The following is a 20,515-nucleotide window of genomic DNA, read 5'->3' as shown; positions in this document are numbered from 1 at the left end:
TTGCACATTTAAGAACTTGAAGTAAATGTGGTATGCAGTGCTTAGAGCAGGACAACGGGAATCAGAAAACCTGGGGTCTCTTCCCTCTGACCTTGATTTGTTGCTTGGCCTTGAGCATCTGTTTCCTTAGCTGTGGAATGCTGTTCTATTATATACTGGTTCTTATGTCTCCCTCTTCACCATAGTCTCTGGTACCTTCCAGCAGTGCTTTAAGTGATGTGACTAGCTTCTGTCACATGTGGTTTGTTCTTTCTCTCATCTTCTCTCAAAGGGGGAGTTGTGTATGTAGTGCAGTATTTTGTTTTGGTAGGATTTTTTTTTGAGGGGGCGGGTGAGGGACAGGAGAGATTATTATACCCACTTTCCCCAAAATATATATAGAGATCCTTAAATAAAATGTATTAAAGAAGAAACAAAAACAAACAAATCCTCATAGTAAGAAATCTGCCTTTGACTCCTTATGAAGTTACCACAACCATATTTCCTGAAAAACTAGACATTTCCTGTTAATTCATTTTAGAATTTAAATATGGCATAAAAGGTGAACTGAAATTTAAAATAATTTTGTAAAGATCCCAAACTAATAATTGAATATATCTTATAGTAAGTACATTTAAATTGTTCGGAAAATAATTCTAATGTTTCATTCGAGAGGTTCCTCAGCTTTTGTGTTGACAGAAAAACCTTTGTTCTTGTGGAAAATGATTCTGTTCGATGTTTTTCTGAAGTAGGTGAATATACAGAAGACATTGCTGTATTTGCAAACAGTTGGTCTGTACAAACCCCAGATGATGCAATTTGTGTGACTACTGCCTCAGATTTTTCTAGTCCATGCTCGACTGACACAGAGTCCTCTGAGGTAAGTTGGTCAGTGTACATTTTCATTTTGGATGTGTTTATAGTGATTCACCTTCTCTAGCCTGTTTTATGTATTTCCAATCATTTTATAGTAAAGTGCCCAGCCCTTCCCAAACCAAAATACTTATGGCTCTGCACAGACCTGAAATTCAACACAAATGAAAAAATCATGAATGATTGACTTAAAATTAGACAAAATATTTTAAAAGGCAAATGTTGTGGCACCCATTTAATAAATCATATTTTCTAACCAGTTATATAGGTGCATAAGAAATGAAATATAGTCATCTGCATGTTCTTTATTGATAATACATGAAAATAAAAGGTGTACTTGTGGCACCTTAGAGAATAACAAATTTATTATAGCATAAGTTTTCGTGAGCTACAGCTCACTTCATCGGATGCATCCAGTGGAAAATATAGTGGGGAGATTTTATATACACCGAGAACATGAAACAATGGGTGTTACCATACAGACTGTAACAAGAGTGACAATGAAAGGTGAGCTATTACCAGCAGGAGAGCGCGCGGGGGGGGGGGGGGGACACGGGACACACACCACGGGACCTTTTGTAGTGATAATCAAGGTGGGCCATTCCAGCACTTTACAAGAACAGTAGGAGGGGAAATAAACATGGGGAAATAGTTTTACTTTGTGTACTGACACCTCCACTCCCAGTCTTTATTCAAGACGAAGTTAATTAGCAACACTAATTAGCAAATTAATTCCAATTCAGCAGTCTCTCGTTGGAGTCTGTTTTTGAAGTTTTTTTGTTGAAGAATTGCCACTTTTAGGTCTGTAATCGAGTGACCAAAGAAATTGAAGTATTCTCCGACTGGTTTTTGAATGTTATAATTCTTGACGTCTGATTTGTGTCCATTTATTCTTTTATGTAAGAATGGACACAATGGAAATGGCCCACCTTGATTATCACTACAAAAGCCTCTCCCATCCTTGCTCCCCCGCTCTCCTGCTGGTAATAGCTCACCTTTCATGGTCAATTTTGTTACAGTCTGTATGGTAACACCCATTGTTTCATGTTCTCTGTGTATATAAAATCTCCCCACTATATTTTCCACTGTATGCATCCGATGAAGTGAGCTGCAGCTCACGAAAGCTTATGCTCTAATAAATTTGTTAGTCTCTAAGGTGCCACAAGTACTCCTTTTCTTTTTACGGATACAGACTAACACGGCTGCTACTCTGAAACTTGATAATACATGAGACTCTTTAGACTCCTAAAGGACTTTCACACAAAGTGCCTGATACTGATCTCACACTAGTGAAGATCAGGATTGACTCCGCTGCTATCAATGGAACTACAGCAGTGTTAGAGAACATGAGGGAGAACAACATAAATAAGATCAGAATCAGAAAAAATATAGTGAGTATATCAAGCATGTAGAGAAGAGATTGGCTCTAAACAAAACACTGGCTCTAAACACTGAAACATTGGGAATGAGAAGATTTAGATCAGGCCTGTCATTAATGTAGCAACCTTTCATAAGAATTTTTGAAGAGCTGTATAGGATGAAATTAAAAGAACAATGGGTTAAATGGATCTGCCACTGGCCTACTTACAGGGTTATTCACTGCCACATTGCAGTATGGGTTTAATTCCCAGCCCTGATGCCTTACCCCTTTATTATCTGAGGAGTTTAAAGTACTGCAGGGGAAACATGCTCAGCTTGTGGGTGGAAGAGGATGCTTTTTGTCACTTTGGCCAGGTTAGCTGTAGCGTTGAGGGGCTATAGAAGAAATTCAGTCCAACCAAAACTGGTCTGGGAAGAATAGGGACTGTGATATAATGGGCAAAAGAGTGGAGATAGGAGAAAATGGGGGAATCTTCTCATTCTAAAAGGGATGTAATGGATACCCAATTGGGGAAACAGAAGTAAAAAGAATAATATTTGTATCATGAAGTATATGATCGCTGTTATTTAACTGATTTGTTTTAAAAAATGCACAGGCCATATTCTTCAAATGCCAAATACTCCTACAGTTTCCTTTTCTCAGCTGTCATGAAAGCATAGACCCTTATTCATATATTTCTAGCTGCATGAATGACCTTTGCAGGTAAGAAAGATGGTGTTCTTTAAACATTTATTTTCATTCTTTGGAATACTAAACAATAGCCAGACTGGTTTTAAATAGTGGAGTTTTTCAGTACAATTTTATTTCAGTAAAGTAATTTCCTCTCCACATTCCCCCAATCTCACCTCCCAGTGTCTCTCTGTTTAATCCCAATAGTGGCTATAATCTTAATAAACAGTGAGTCAAATTCAAACCTGGCATAAGATGTTGCTCCTCTCATAGACAACAATGAGTGTTGCACCCTCTAATGCTAGGGATAAATTCAATCAATGATTTCTCCCTTAATTTCAGAGTCTCAACCCTGGAACATCTCCTTCACTTTTTTTTTTTTTTTTTAAGTCTTGTTTGCTAATACCATCTGCATTTCCAACAGTGCTGGTTTCTGTTAGACCTTGTGAGATCATTTACATTAGAAGTGATTCTCCCCTCATGTGTACGGAAATGGAATAACTGACAAAGCAATATACCTCAGCTTTTTCAATAACAATGATATTACTAACAAATAATCTTAGTGACATCACTATCCATGTTATTTGCTGATATCTTTTACTACTTTGCCAAAGTGCATGTCATCAGTTATTTACTTTCTGCTTTCCTATTTATTTATTTAAATGGGGTACAGAAGGAGATCAGTGCAATGAACTGAAGGAACTCTTGCTTCCATTATACTTCAATATGTAACAAATGATGGGTATTTGATTTTCTCTTTTGCTTTACAATGGAGATAGCAAGATACAGGTTTACTAGAGTCATAGAGTTTAAAACCAGAAGGGACCACTCAATCATCTAATCTAACCTCCTGTAAACCACTGGCCACCAAAACACCTGCACACTAAACCCAACAACTGAAATTAGACTGAAGTAGACACAGGAGACTAGACTATTCTGTGTTACACACAGACAATAGGAAGTAGCAAGGTGAACCAGTGCCTGGGGCCCCCCTGCAATGGCAGGGAAATGATTAGGCAAGAGAGACCTTGGATCTAAAAATGTTTTCACTAAAGCCGGTGGAAAAACTCCCATTGACTTCAATGGGAGCAGAAGCCAGGCAGGATCTGAATTTTATTTGTAATGCCTATTTACATTTCAGTGACTTATTGCACCTTCTCTTTTGTAATGGAGAACAATGGAAAGCAAGCTTTCAGGATGGCATTGAGTTAATAAGGCAATATGCAGGAGGCTTTGATTAAAAAAAAACATTCACACGTGTGATGTGAATGTTGTGAATATTCAAAACTTTGAGTAAAGTTTCTGTGTCTCAGGATCTCATTAATTTAGGCTTATGTTGTTTATAAACTCTCATCTTGTAGGTTAGTGTCAATTTAAGAAGTTCCTTCTGGTGCCGTAGTTTATATGCCAAGTCACTCTATTAAGACTCATTTAATTGGATTAGATGAGGCAAACTGGAGAGAGACCAATCACTGTGGAGTTTTGAAATGGTGACTTTGTAACAGGTATCTTGAAAGCACCAAAACACATACACAATGCAATATAGTCTTAAAACAACTAATTTTGTAAGCTTAATCTTGTTGTGCTGAAAGACAAATAACCCCCCAGACTATATATTATAACCTTGCCTATCCCATAGATGTCTTGTTATGACAAGTCTATTTTGTTACAAAGTCCTTCACAGTGAACATCTGTTACTGTTTTTTTTAAAGTGAGAAGTTGACTGTCTAATCTATTTCTGACTCCTATCCCTGGAATATCTGAGCAAAACCCAAATATTAATGAATGTGTCCTTTGAGCAACCTGATGAGGGACGGAATATTATCCCCATTTTGCAGATAGGGAAGTGAGGTACAGAGAGTGACTTTGACCAAGGTCACACAAAAGTCTGTGACAAAGCCAGGAGTAAGACCCAGATATCCAGAATTGCAGGCCATTGCCTTCATCACAAGACCACCCTTCCTCTCCCAAATTGTTTCTGTTAATGAGCATTGCTAATCTTTTGTAATAAATGTTACTCATTCTTTGTTGTAACATTAAAATAAAGCAAAAATCTTTTGTCGGGTCAAACGATAAAAAATGCAAAAGCATAATCAGTATCTCTAGTTTCTTTTTTAAGTGATGCTATTTAAAGTCTCAAAAATTGTAACCCCTTTAAACTGTGCAAGGCCAACTCTGTGGAGAGTTCTGCAATGTCGCATAGCAAATATTTATATGAGTATTAAATTTAGGATTTAGTGATCACAGGATTATTTTACTGCTTCAGAGCGGATGATGATGAAACTTACTGCCGAGCAGTGACAGAGTATGCTAGAGCATGCTCACATGCAGGCTACCCCGTGCGGGAATGGAGGGAGGATTTTCCTGCCTGTAGTAAGTATCAACTTTTTTTATATTTATAATGTTTTATTAATTTTTCCAAATACACCAAAATAGGAGATTCAACATAATATACAAAGTAAGCAAAGAGAATTAAGATAAAAGGAGGGATGGGGAAGATATCTATCTATCTTCAGGGTCAACCTTAATCAGGGACCTCTAACATGCCCAAATTGCTTTGAATTTTTCAGAATGCCAGTTATTCGTTAGCTGCGAGGTCAGCCTTATCACTGAGCCAGGCATCGATATTTGGTAGGGACAGACTGTTCCATTTTTGCAGGATTAATTATTTTAGTGACCAAAGCTGCATATTGGAGCCATGCCACTAGGTAACCTTCAGGTATCAGGAATATATCCAAGTCCAAAACATGAGGAGGGCTCCAACTTAGCATCCAATATAAAATTGGTCCTTCAACCCACCTCATACCAGAGATTTTGGTAAAGGAGCACCCCCAAAACATGAAGTAATGCTGTGGATTTCGAACAGCAGTCAGTATATTTCTGAGACCCATTACCATTAGTCTGTGTCATAGGTGTAGTTTGACTGCTATGTTTGGGGGAAGCGGGGCAAAGCCAGACACACATGCACACATGTGCACACTAAAGCCAGTTCCCTTGGCTCACTGGATCTATCTCCCTGCCTGGAGTGGTACCTGGCCTGCCGGTGGTGGTGGGGATGGGACGAGACGGGCTGGCTTAATGGAGGAGCCCCAGATGCTGCTGTCTGCTGTGGGGACCTGAGCATGGGAGCTACGGCCACGGCTGCTGCAGTGATGTGGCAACTCTGGTGCCTCCCTGCTGGGGCTGCTGTTGCTACTGAGGGGACACCACATGCTGGCTCCTGCTCCCCCCCACCATTTCCATATCCCCTTCTATTCCACATCACACCCCACTTCCCTGCCCCATCCCCTCCCCCATCCCTTTCTCTTCCCCTGCCCTATTCCCCCCCTTCCCCACTGTCTCTTCTCCCCACTGCCTTCCCCTAAGCCCCACCCTACCCTCCTTGCACTGCTCCATTTAGGCACTCACTCTTGTACAGGAAACAGATGGGCACTATGACCCAGGAGGGCAACATCCAGCTGCCGAGGTAGCAACCGCTCCCCACCCTGGCCCAGCTGCCTGGATTGCTCTGCTTGGCCTACCATTCTGGGAGGCTCAGTGTGGGAAGGACAGAGCCCCGTCCCCCTGTAGGCCGAGCAGAGCAAGCCCTGCAGGGCAGCTTGGCACTTGCGGATATTGCGGGGGGTGGGGGAATGGCACATGATTCCATGTGACCCCCCCACACCTCACCTTTGTTTGGGGGCGCAGTGCCCCTCCTGCACCCCTCCAAACTACACCCATGGTCTGTGAGGGGACCACTATATTTGGAAATGTGTCTTTTGGTGAATAAGCTGTAGTTTCAAGTCTGTAGTTGCTTTTTTAATGTTAGGTACAATTGTATTCCATTGAGTTGGAGATAGTTTTGTTTCCAATTATTACTAAAGCAGATTTAATATTTTAAAAAATGTTATATTCTAACATATGCAGTGTTGCTTTGGCCATGATGGTCCCAGTATATTAGACAGACAAGGTGGGTGAGGTAATATTTTTTACTGGACCAACTTCTGTTGGTCAGAGAGACAAGCTTTCGAGCTACACAGAGCTCTGCTTCAGGTCTGGGAAATGTACCCAGAGTATAATAGCTAAGTACAAGGTGGAACAGATTGTGTAGCATAAGTAGTAAAGACATATTTCAGGGAACCATTTAAAGTGAAGTGGCCCATTAAGCACTCTCCAGTCAAAGGGGAAAATAGAATAGAGACACTGGATTTATGGTTTATTACAGCATTCTATAAGCCTTCACTTAATTTCCCTCCCCCCATCATTCCCCTCCCCCCTTATGACTGGAGAGGTGTTAAGGGACTTTTAAAAGTAGATTTATGTAACAATAATTATACCAGGAAAATTGCATAACTATTTATTTGGTGAGATGTATTGGGTTTCAAAAAAAACCAAATTACTGATGAAGGTTTTCTAACTTATAAAGGAAGCATAATGCACTAATGTCCCGCGTAACTTGTACATGTTTTAGCTGAAAAGTGTGAAGACAGTTTTGTCCATCGGGATTGCATTAGTTGCTGCCCTCCAACCTGCACATTTGAAAAGGATTGTCTTGGCAGCAACCTCCATTGCTTAGATGGCTGTTACTGTCCAGATGGTAAGTATCTAATATTGTCACACGGCATATTAACATTAAACTAATGCCTGATAACACAACTATAGTGTCATAGACTGCATGCTTAAAATTAAAAATCAGAAAAAAATTATATTTTACAAACATAAGCTTCTATTTTAGTTTTTAATATATCCATACTTTCTTTCCTCCTGCTAATGTTTTATGCATTGGTTGAATTATTATATTTTTCAAAATACAGTGCAACTATGAATCAGACCTTATCAGTTAAAACTTGGGTGATCTCTTGGGTGAGCTGTGCAAATATAAAAGTTACATGAGTTTTAACTAGCGTATCTGAATTTTTCCTAATTGTTTTGAGTTTTCTAAATAGTACAGATATTTTATGCTGTGTTCAGGAAGATTATCCTCCTTAAAGCTAGACTCAACAAAAGACACGATGTTGGACTGTTGGGAACAGCCCTGCCATGGCAAGGCTGTGGACTATGTGACCCCCCACTAGTCTTCCATTTCAAACTTGTATGGTTCTATGGGATCATTGTGGGTATTGTACATGCACATTCAGGGTGAAATTCAAGCTGCTTCAAAAGACCTGTTCAAAGCCCTCAACCACAAAGCCCCCCGGTAAGCCCCTTTAAACCAGTAAGTGGTGCATCTTGAGTGAGCACCTTGCTTTGGGATGAATTTAATTCAGTGCTTAATTTATAATGAAAGAGTTGCTGGGGCTCAAGCAATTAGGTGCCAGGGCTCAAACAATTTTTTTACATTCCTAACTGGTGCAGCAAGCCCTGAGGTGCCAGAGCTTTGAACTGCCAAGCTTAGAAGTGTCAGGACTCATCCCTGGCACAAATTAAACACTGATTTCACCCTTTCACTGAATTGAACTTTTATGCTGTAGAGTGATCAGTGAAGCACAAGATTGGCCCAGCATTGAGGCACTGGTCTGGGATGTGGGAGATTCAGGTTCAATTCCCTGCTGTACAATGGACATCCTGTGTGACCTTGGGCGAGTCACTTAGGGCAGGTCTACACTACAGGATTAAGTTGACCTAAGTTACGCAACTCCAGCTATGTGAATAACATAGCTGGAGTCAATTTAGCTTAGGTTGACTTATTGCAGTGTCTATACCATGCTGGGTCGATGGGAGAAACTCTCCCGTCGACTTACCTTATGCTTCTCGTTCTGGTGGAGTACTGGAGTTGCCGGGAGAGTGATCGGCAGTCGATTTAGCGGGTCTTCACTTGGTGACCCCCTGGGTAACCCAGCATCGTTCCATGGTAAGTGTAGACATGCCCTTAGTCTCTCTGTAGCTCAGATGGGGTGGCAACTCACACATTCCAGCACATCCAGGAACAGCATGGTCCTGCCACCTTTTTGATTCTGTCCCCACTGGTATGCTGTGCATGTGAGGTCACACCATGTAGAGCAGTGATTCTCAACATTTTTCTTTCTGAGTCCCCCCCCCGCCATGCTATAAAATCTTCACAGCCTATCTATGTCACAACAACTGTTTTTCTGCATATCCAGTAGATTAAAAGACAGGGCTGGTTCTGGGGGATAGCAAGCAGGACAATTGCCCAGGGTCCCAGGGGGCCCTGCAAAGTTAAGTTGCTCAGGCTTGGGCTTCAGCCCCAGGCAGCAGGGCTTGGCTTCAGCTTTCTGCCCTGGGCACCTGTGAGTCTAATGCCAGCCCTGCTCTCTGGTTTATTTTGACGGACCCCTTGAAATCTGCTCGCGGCCCCCTAGGGGGCCCTGAACCTCTGGTTGAGAACCACTGATGTAGAGGACACCATTTTAAAGGGTGAGCCACCCTGCCCCCACTGGCACAACTGTGCATGCATGGCATGGTGGGATGGGGGTAGGGATGGTGTGGCACACTCTTCAAAATGACGCCCTGCATCCATGATACCAGATAAAATCATGTCTGGTTTTGTCTCAGTACTGGATAGGGGACAAACCATTTAGAATCTGGACTGTCTGACTTAAAACTGGGTGAATGGCCTGCTTTGCCTCAGTTCCCCATCTGTACAATGGGGGTCATGGAGAGGAGACGGGCACTGCTGGGATAAAACCACCCACTGAAATATCATGAAAATGGTGTCCCTGTGACCAAGTGAACATACGGAGTGAGCAGCAGAGCCCCAATATTCCTATCTTGTTTTCAGTCTTTTATTTTATTATTTTTTTTAAACAAAAATAGGTCTCGTTATGAACAATGGAACTTGTATCTCTGTGTCAAATTGTCCTTGTATTTATCACGGGAAAGCCTTCTCTGTAGGCTCAAAAATTGAACAAGAATGCAGTCACTGGTATGTAACCTCTAATCCACAATTTCTACTTTCATGTATCCGCTTGCCTATATTTAATTCATTGTATGATGTTTACCAAGTTACACTACATTTTTCAAGGCTATTCTATATCTGTATCTACAATCCGTGTTCTGTATCTAACTAGAATACAGAGAAAATGTATCCTAAATGAAGTATGAATTTGTGACATGTCTTAAGACTTAGAAAATCATTTTTTTTAAAAAACCTGAACAAAAAGCATGTTCTGTGTTTTGTGCTTTATTTAGTACTTGTACTGGTGGCGTTTGGAACTGCACTGAACATGACTGTCCAGGTAACTGCATTTTAATGATTCCTATCACCAGTATAAGGATCACCAGCAATCTGAGGCTCATAGTGGATCACAAGCTAAATATGAGTCAACAGTGTTACACTTGCAAAAAAAGCAAACAGCATTCTGGGTTGTAGGAGTGTTGTAATCAAGACATGAGAAGTAATTCTTCCACTTTACTCCGCACTGATTAGGCTTCAACTGGAGTCCTGTGTCCAGTTTTGGGTGCCACATTTCAGGAAAGATGTGGACAAATTGGAGAGAGTCCAGAGAAGAGCAACAAAAATGATTAAAGGTCTAGAAAACATGACCTATGCGGGAAGATTGAAATAATTGGGTTTGTTTAGTCTGGAGAAGAGAAGACTGAGAGGGGACATAACAGTTTTCAAGTACATAAAAGGTTGTTACAAGGAGGAGCGAGAAAAATTGTTCTCCTTAACCTCTGGGGATAGGACAAGAAGCAATGGGCTTAAATTGCAGCAAGGGTGGTTTAGGTTGGAAATTGGAAAAACTTCCCAACTGTCAGGGTGGTTAAGCACTGGAATAAATTGCGTAGAAAGGTTGTGGAATCTCCATCATTGGGGATTTTTAAGAGCAGGTTAGACACAAACCTGCCAGGGATGGTCTAGATAATACTTAGTAATGCTATGAGTGCAGAGGACTGTATTAGATGACCTCTTGAGGTCCCTTCCAGTCCTATGATTCTGTACCAAATAAGTGGCCCAGAAGCCGCAAAAGATAACAGAAACAGATATGCTTTAGGAGTTTGGGATGATAATAAGCAAACAGGAGAGATTAAAGAAATGGATGCAGAGAGCAGTGATTAGACCGCTGGTGTACTGATTATCTGACCATATCATTCTACTGTTACCTTATGCTTCCCCCAATCTTTTTGATGTATCCAACTGTTGTCTCTTGTCTTAGACTTCATGTTCTTTAGGGCAGGCACCATCTCTCTATTGTGCTTGTACAGTGCCTAGCACAATGGGTCCCTGATTGCAGCGTCTAGATATTATCATAATACAAACAGTGATAAGAGCACATCATCCTGGTGCTCAGCTTAATCTGCATAGAACAACAGGTTAATTTTAAGATAGGCCTCATTTCTAAGGCCTCCATTGCTTTGGACAAAGTTATTCAACACCTATTCAATAACTCCTGTACCTCAGGGACCAAGATCTCCCTTGACAGTTACATTTCATAGAAATGATAAGACTCAAAATCAGGAGGTCAAATTCATGAAAGTGGGACAAAGCTTTCCAGGCAACTGTCTCTAGACTATGGAGCTCCCGGTGGAAGGATAAGATGTAAGATGTGATACTTCACATGCATTAAATGTGGCACCAAACATCATGATGGCTAGATAGATTTAAACTAGGCTGGATAATGTGCTTGAGAATATATGGTAGGGAAATGTTCCTGCATTGCCTCTTTTCCATCTCTGACTCTATGATATGGCTATGATATGATATGATATGTGCAAATGAACATTCCTATTTATTGAATGTTATTCTTTCTCTCAAGCTGAGTGCACCATCGTAGGTGATTCTCACTTCACAACGTTTGATGGTCGTCATTATACCTTTCTTGGGATTTGTCAGTACATTCTGGTAAAAGGCACTGGGAAAGACAAATTCACAATCACTTTACAGAAAGCTCCATGTGGTCAGGTAAGGTCACACTTGAATTTGAGATGATAAATGGGTACATACAAATTTCAGGTAATCTTAAGTAGCCAGCCAAAGTAAATTAACCAGGCACGCTTAGTAGTAATAATGTCAGAAATAAAGTTGAAACAGTTTTTCTGCTTTTTACATTGAGGAGCTAAATATAGTTTGATCATGATCTGTGTTTTATTTCAATTACTGCTGTTGGCCTTTGTAAAATTAATTGCTGCTTTTCTGGGATTAAGTCAACAGACCTTTTCATTCATGCATGATTACACAGGTATCTACATATTTGGTTACAGCCTGAGCAGGTGTCTTAGACAGAAAAACAGTTTTACTGACAGGACTGATAGGTTTAATATACTGCCAGACAGGTAAAAGAGATTTCTTAGCAGCCTGAGACACTTAGTGGTTATTTTATAGGATATCACATTCCTTGGAACAGTATGTTTAAAAAATCCACAAAAATATTAAAACACCCATCAATATCAGTTTGTGGCTGAAGAGTTCAGGATATGTTATTGGTCTGAGTTAAGAGCAACCTCAACTTTTCATTTCATTCTTTTTGAAAAAGTCAAATACTTGACAGTATTTTAACATACTTTTGGATGAACAAACTGATATTTAATTCAGTGTTAGTAAAACACTCTTTGTATCTTTCTGTCTGTTGATAAAATTCATTTTCACTCAGAATCTCGACCATGCCTGCATCCAGTCTGTAACACTAGTTCTTGAAGATGATAGGAGTAAACAAGTGACTCTTACCAGGGATGGTGAAATCCAGTTTGGCCCTAGCCAGGGTTTTAACTTCAATGGTAAGAAAAACATGGATTAGAGTTCACATTCTTGCCTTCATATTTTCTAATGCTTTTTATTATACTTTTGTACAAGTAAATAATTCCTTGTGAGACCCAAACCATGAAAGGTGCTAACTACTGTTAAAAGACTTAACCTTCTTAATTTTAATAACCTATGGAATGCTGTGTATACTTTAGAAATACTTTATGTAGGAGTGGAGAATCCCTGTGTTATACTCCCAAGGACACCTACAGATGTCAGCCATTCTGATTTTTTTGCAGGATCGTCTTGATGCTGAAGGGATGGTCCTTCTTAATTAAAGTTTCTTGGAACATGTTGCAAGCCAAAATGCAAATGAGGCACAATTTGGTTTAATGGCATCTGCATCGGTTTGAGAGCTAAGAATGCTCTGATACTCTGTTGACTCTGATACTAATTTGCTGTGTGACATTGGGAAAGTTAGTTCACCTTTCTGTCTCAATTTCCCCACTTTTAAAACTGTGAAATAATATTTACCTGCCTCGGAGAGTTGTTCTGAGGATTAACTAGTGAGATTCTAGTGTCTCGGAAGTTAAGGTTGAAGCTAGCATCTGATTATGTCCACTTCTCAGACAAACTTGTTAAGATGTTTGTGAATATGTATAAGTAAGTTAGTTGGTTCGGGAGGAAACCCCTCAGCAGAATATTTTAATTATCAAAGACAAATATATGAGGCAAGGAATTCAAAAGTCAAGATGATGCTTAAAAAAAATCCACCCCAAATCATTAAAGCTTAAGCACAGGAAAGTTTGGCAATGTAGTTAAGAAGCTCTACCTTTTTAGCCTCACTACCTTGTGGAACATCCCTGTAAGGTACATATTTGTCTATAACAAATATCTTGGTATTTGGTATAACCCTGGATAGCTGGGTGTTTTGGCTATCAGCTAGGAACATTTTAAAGTCTTATACACTGAAGTGTTTTGTCTGAAGCTGTAGGCATCTTAAACCATTTTCACTGCAGTTATGCAAAATAATGTTATGTAAATTAGCTGCAAAGGTATACTGCGTTTAAGATGTCTGCAACTGCAGGGAGCCCAACCACTATGGATAATAATTGGATACAATGATTGTAAAATTTCCATTGCCCACTATAGGGGTTTTATTAGGAAGGTGGACTGGGTCTTGGATCGGGCTTTTGTTTGTATATGAAATGTCGTAATAATAATAATTAATAATAAAGTTATTAGGTAGCATATTCTGTATAAAGACTGCAATGCACCTAACAAACCTCTGTTAATTAATCTCACAACACCCCTGTGAATCAAGAAAGTTGTACTATTCCCATTTTGCAGATGAGAAAGCTGAGGTACAGAGATTGAGTGATTTGCCCAAAGTCACACAGGGAGTCTTTGGCAGATACTGGAATAGATCCATACTCTCCCTTAACTCTGTCCTCAGTGGAACTGTTGTTGGTCTCACCAGAGGCATGATGATGTTGTTGCTGTCTTGTCAAAGAAGGGAGAATGGTCTCTGGTCTAGTAGCTGACATGTACAGGAAGGTGATGCATACATTTTTATGCTGATTATGGTACACTGTAGTTGTGGTATTGGGTTCATTTTGTCAATGTTGAAGATGGTTGTCACAGGGTTTGGGGGTGCAATCCAAGCCAGTTAGGGGTTGTGTCACCATGTGCTCTGCAGCCCTGGGTGCTTTAAAATATTTTGCTGCTGTAGCTCCCAGCCTGGAAGGCTCACAGCTAGCCTACAAACATGCAGGTCACACCCTGTGTGTGTGTGTGTGTGTGTGTGTGTGCTAGACAGCCTTGGTTCAGCACTTCTGACCTCAGCAGTCTGTCTGCCGCCACACTCTGCCTTCCACCAGCCTTGGTTACAACCAGCAAGGTGACCCCAATGCACTCCCATTCCTGAATTTCTCCAAAACCATGTGCCCTGAAGTGTCCAGCCCTCTCCTGGACAACTCAGAGAAATAATAAGGTTTGTTTGCTCCTTTAAAGAGACAAAAGCACATTAAATCTTATTAACTTCACTGGAATAAATATATCCTTCCCTGCAAACACAACACAGAGTAGGTTTATAATGAAAATAAAACATTTAGTAACAATAGGACATCGGTTAAGTGATGCCAACTAAAATAAATACATTTAGATATGGATACAAACAAATAAAAGTGAAAACACGCATCTAGAAGTTTAAAACCTAATCTAACAAGGTACAGGCTTTGTTCAAGATGATTTTTCTCACCAGTCTTCCTTCTTCCCAGTGCTGGCTGACTTTCCCCCAAGTCATGATCTTCCACAGAAGTACAAGATGCTGACTTTCTATGGTCTTCTTAGTTGAAAGATCTCTGCCTAAGCAGGTGTCTCACCTATATTCAGATCCCAGAGACTTTAACCCTCCCTCCTTTGGTTGAAGGACCCATCTCTATCAACTTTCAAGAGCTCTGTTCCCTTGTCTGTCTAGTGGTGGATGCCAGAGATGGCGCCTGTCTTTGCTTATATCTTCCAAAATTCAATGACCTTATTTCAAGAGGCAGGGTGACCTCATGCTATTCTTCCCTTCTTGTGGTCTTCCCCTCCCCCCTAAGTAAATGGGGTTTCAATTGTTTTGATTCCACCATGCTTGATTTATATAGGAGACAAGTGAATAGCTGCGACCTCCCCTCCTGTCTGGGAGAGGCATGTTTCTCCTTTTGTTTGGACATAGGCTGTAAAGCTTAATACCAATGAGTATCCATAATTCCTTATATGGTGTTAATACATACATTTTACAATGCTATTAATCACTGGTGTGTCATAGGCTTTCATAAAACACCTCACTCGATACACTTATAATACTGTAATATTGTATACAATCTGTTGATTCAGTTGCTTATCACTTAAGGTTCAGGCCCCCTGTCTTTATATCCCAGATAAAGTTTTTCTTTTCTGCTGGAAGCTATCTCCTCCCTCCACTTAATAGTTTAGTTTAACTAATATGTAAATGGGCCTTCCTTGTCTCTGCCTGACAACAGGGCTGGTCAGAGAAGCAAATACATATTCATTTGTCTAGGGCAGACCTGTTTGCCCACTCCACCTGACATGCAGGGTTTAAACAGCATATATCCATAACTCTTAATGCACACCACGTACATATATTGCACAAGAATATTAATGATTAGTGAGTTATTAATTTTCCAATGGAAAATTACATGACACCTTATAGATACCGATTATAACCATAGTCAGTTGGGCGTAGTGAGTATGTCAGGCCTGAGAAGAGTTGCTGACACAGAGTAGTGAACCACAGTTGGGCCTGTCATAGTGTGGTGCACAGTTGTCTCCATTAGTTTTGGTGCAGGGTGGGCAGGGATATTTGGAGTGTTCTGAGGTTGTGTACAGTCCATTAATTGCATTTCTATACTTTTTCAAAGTTTTTTTGTTTGTTTTTAAAGTTGAAACATTTAAAACCATAGGGCTGGTTTCTGTATGGAAATATTTCAACCAAGGAAAAATGACTTACATTTTTTTTTCTGTTATGTGCAGGGGACATTGAAATTCGGAACCTGTCTTCTTTGTTTGTGCAGCTGAAAACTAGATTTGGTTTAAAGATTCAATTTGCTAAAGATGGGGAGAGACTATATATACAAGTCAATACCAGCTGGAAAAGAAGAACACTAGGTCTATGTGGAACTTTTAATGGGAACTTAAGAGATGATTTTCTGTAAGTTTGTTTTATATATGTCTAGATTGAATTTAATAACAGGTGAAATATTCAGATAAATTTAACCAGTTGACACGATCATTTCACTAACACTTTCATATTCTGGTAAACCAATCAGTCAAAAACACTTGAGTTTAATTACAAGAATCTCAGCTACTTTCTTTTTTAACATTGGTTCACTCAATACCCTATGCGGTGGTTATTTTTCTGTCAAGTTCTTAAGAATCAAGGTGTTTGTGATCCCCCGCCCATGAGATGCATCAGTTTTACAGAGACACAATGTTATCTGGTGATTAGAGAAGGAGCCTGGAAGTCAGGATCCCTAATATGAAATTCTGCCCTATTGAAGTGAATGGAAAAACTCCCTTTGACTTCAGTGGGATGAGGATTTTACCTCTGGACTGTATTATGTGTAAAATAGTGATTATAACTTATCTACTTCACAGTGAAATTGCTTAACTCACTAATGTCTGCAAAGTGTTTTGCGATGCTTGGATGCAAGACAATATATAAATGTAAATGATTATTTATGACAGTGCAATCATAGAAAAAGAACAACTAGAGATTTATGTAATATACAGAATACATTTAATATATAGAATATAGCTGTATTGTGTTTCTCTAGTTTGTATTTAAAATGTAGGCTCTGAACTGATCAAGGGATTGTTTTAGTCTGTGACATCTTGTCTGTGATTTGAATTGGCAGAGGTCAGATCTGTGTCTGCCAAGATCATGATCGCGCTGTTATGTTTGCCAGAGAGCATATTAGTTAACATACTTATCATTAGTCAAACAGAAAAAATCCATTGAGCAGCTTGGTTGAGTTTAGCAGCATCTTTATCCTCTCTGCTAGATTTAGTGACAGCACTCTACAGGAATTACTACAGGGGTTTCAGAGGACACAGAGATGATTCATTCCCAAACTGAGTAAAGCAAATATTTAACAGAAGTCAGGTTTTGTATCGTTGTTTAACTCCTTGGCGCCGGAGGTCAGATTTCCTTGCATGAAGTCCAGTGCTGGCAACAGATTTACTGGGAAACACCAGCACAAAAGGATTAACAATTTCTTTATTTCTTGGTTGTATTGGGGTTGCAGCACCAGGAAGGTAGTGAGAAGTCCAGGTGATGGGATCTTGAGTCATTTCATGGCTCTCTGTTGGTGGGATGAAGTTGGCATACTCTTACCAATAAATAAGATTCCCTCTATTCGACATTGGTGAGGCCTCATCTGGAGTACTGTGTCCAGTTTTGGGCCCCACACTACAAGAAGGATGTGGATAAATTGGAGAGAGTCCAGCGAAGGGCAACAAAAATGATTAGGGGTCTAGAACACATGACTTATGAGGAGAGGCGGAGGGAGCTGGGATTGTTTAGCCTGCAGAAGAGAAGAATGAGGGGGGATTTGATAGCTGCTTTCAACTACCTGAAAGGGGGTTCCAAAGAGGATGGCTCTAGACTGTTCTCAATGGTAGCAGATGACAGAACGAGGAGTAATGGTCTCAAGTTGCAGTGGGGGAGGTTTAGATTGGATATTAGGAAAAACTTTTTCACTAAGAGGGTGGTGAAACACTGGAATGCGTTACCTAGGGAGGTGGTGGAATCTCCTTCCTTAGAAGTTTTTAAGGTCAGGCTTGACAAAGCCCTGGCTGGGATGATTTAACTGGGAATTGGTCCTGCTTCGAGCAGGGGGTTGGACTAGATGACCTTCTGGGGTCCCTTCCAACCCTGATATTCTATGATTCTATGATTCTTTTGCACATTCATTTTTTTTTGTAAAACATTTTGTTCTCATTTGATTTATGGATTAAATAGGATTTTTTTTTAACAAAGGAAAACAGCCTTTCTGTGACCATACTGACTTATTTCTTGACCATGGCATGGCAAGAAACTACTCTGTAAATCACTGTATGCCGTCCTCCTTTCCTTTAGTCCTACTTCTATACCTGGGATCAGCAACCTTTGGCCCGTGGCCCACCAGAGTAAGCTCCCTGGCGGGCCGGGACGGTTTGTTTACCTGCTGCATCTGCAGGTTCGGCTGATCGTGGCTCCCATTGGTCGTGGTTTGCTGTTCCAGGCCAATGGGCGCTGTGGGAAGCGGCACAGGCCGAGGGATATGCTGGCTGCTGCTTCCTGCAGCCCCCATTGGCCTGGACCGGCGAACTGCGGCCTGTGGGAGCTGCGATCAGCAGAACCTGCTGACTCGGCAGGTAAACAAACTGGCCCGCCCCGCCAGGGGGCTTACCCTAGCAGGCCACTTGCCAAAGGTTGCTGATCCCTGTTCTATACCTTCCTGAAAATCCTTCAAACTCTATCACAATTCTTTATAGAAAGTAGATTTGTTTGACATATTGAATACGAAATTAAAACATCATTGAGAACTGGCTATTTGTCAGCCTTTTTGATACTTCACTAAACACGTGAGTTGTAGCAGTGGCCAAATTCTGCTCTCACTCATGGCTCACCAAATGAATGCAGTTGCTTCGGGTTGAAGTGAGGTTAGACATTTCTGCATCAGTAAAATATTAGCTGAAGCTGAACCTGACTTTTATTATACCTTTATGAAGGCTAAAAAATGTGGAGACTGCTTGTTTGAATGGTGAATTTGCTTACATGTTTGAGGTTCTTTGACATGCTGAGCCAGTAGAGACAGCAGGACTCATTTTGATTCATTTTCTCAGAGGAAGCAGCTTAAGTTTATATGCATGTCCACAACAACAGTTAGTGTCTGTTACTTAGGTTGGGGCTTGGGCCCTGGGGTTACCTTGGCTATCACAGGCTAGAGTTTATGGGCCATGTGATTGCTCCAGCAGCTGAGGAGCTGATGAGAGAAACTTTTATTTTAAAAAGTTAATGCCTTTGAATATGTTGTGAAAAAGAATATTACACATTTTATACTTAGACCTGGACTTTGTCCTTCCTTTTAAGATCATTTTTTTACAAAGTGATTTGATTTGCATTTAATAATAAAATTGGTCAGTTATGCAACGTTTTTCTTTTTAAAGACAGGCATAAACATAAACAAATTCCCGTTGAAATCCACAAAAGTGTACTTTAAGGGTAGATTTTTTTAACAGCTCTCCACTTTGTCAAAACTTGTCTCCCTTGATGTCAGTAATAAAGCTGACTTCAAAGGGAATCAGGCCAACACTGAATGCTTTTGAAAATCCCTCCCTAAATTTATATTCCATATTCTCAAATTGTCATTCTTTTTGTACTGTGTTGGATTTTTCTGGTTCAAAATCCATACATTGGATTTTTTTCTGGTTCAAAATCCATGCAAGTGGCCCAGTGGTAGAGCAGGTTTTAGGAGACTTTGGTTCTATTCCCAGGTTTTCTACTGGCCTGTGAGGTGATCTTGGGCAAGTCACTTCACCTCTCTGTGACTCAGTTTCACTATTTGTAAAGTGGGGATAATGCTACTGCCCTCCTTTTGTAATGTACTTAGAGATCTACTGATGAAAAGTGCTAAATAAGAGTTAGTGGTTGTTATTATTTGCTGGAGCAAGCCTGACAAATGGAGGCAGGAAACCCGAAAGAGGATTAATCTCTCATATTTGTTTTCTTGGTTTTAATGTTATAAAGAATTTATAAGACAGAGTTGGCAAAGATGTTATAAATGTTTGTAATAATGCAAAGAACACTGGACAGGCCTTGATTAAGTATACTTAACTTTCCAAAATGTTTATGTACCTATACCAGGCACACTGAATAGACATTATACTTTCAAAGGTAGTATTTGCCAGTTGTAAAGGAAAATGTTTTCATGAGAGTTCTGTTCATTTCATTCCTTTACAAAGATTCTGAAACAAAGTGCAGAGACAGGGTAATTCCACTGTGGTGTGGAATCAATGGATGTGCAAGAGAGATCTGAACAAATGCAAAGACAATATTAATAACTAGTCTATGTGAGAAGCCCTTCTACCAGGCAGTGCTGATCTTTTGCTTTATCTTTCCTTCTCCCTTCAGTTCTCCAGCAGGGATGATTGAAGGAACCCCTCAGCTTCATGCCAATGCATGGAAGGTTTCCTCAGCTTGTTTTGCGCCTGTCAACGTTCCTGTGGTTGATCCTTGCAATGTTAATCAACAAAACGGTATGGTCCACTTTTGGAATTTTGATTTAGATTTATCTTAACCACATTACTAGAGCAGGATTTTGTTCTCTCTATGCTGCCTGAACGTCATTGTTCCTTACAGATTATCTGTGGGTATTAGTGTAACTTCAGTTTTAGACACACACTGATTTTTTTTTTTTTTTTTTGCAAACCCTTTCCTTTGG

The 20,515-nt window shown here is 40.2% G+C and overlaps 1 protein-coding gene across 1 annotated transcript in view; it reads left to right on the top strand.

Moving 5' to 3' along the window:
* OTOGL (otogelin like) overlaps positions 1–20,515 on the top strand; it is a 135,933-nt gene that overhangs the window by 13,508 nt on the left and 101,910 nt on the right. The window contains exons 9-18 of the mRNA XM_075126183.1: positions 732–859; positions 2,829–2,935; positions 5,169–5,275; positions 7,353–7,478; positions 9,656–9,764; positions 10,031–10,077; positions 11,599–11,744; positions 12,433–12,556; positions 16,062–16,239; positions 20,206–20,330. Of these exons, the coding sequence (XP_074982284.1) occupies positions 732–859; positions 2,829–2,935; positions 5,169–5,275; positions 7,353–7,478; positions 9,656–9,764; positions 10,031–10,077; positions 11,599–11,744; positions 12,433–12,556; positions 16,062–16,239; positions 20,206–20,330 (1,197 nt within the window). The remainder of the gene's footprint in view (positions 1–731; positions 860–2,828; positions 2,936–5,168; positions 5,276–7,352; positions 7,479–9,655; positions 9,765–10,030; positions 10,078–11,598; positions 11,745–12,432; positions 12,557–16,061; positions 16,240–20,205; positions 20,331–20,515) is intronic.

This window comes from Caretta caretta, chromosome 1, assembly GCF_965140235.1.
Source record: "Caretta caretta isolate rCarCar2 chromosome 1, rCarCar1.hap1, whole genome shotgun sequence".
In the NCBI taxonomy this organism is placed as follows: domain Eukaryota; kingdom Metazoa; phylum Chordata; order Testudines; family Cheloniidae; genus Caretta; species Caretta caretta.
The sequence above is the reverse complement of the archived record's forward strand: the minus strand, read 5'-3'. Positions and strand labels throughout refer to the sequence as shown.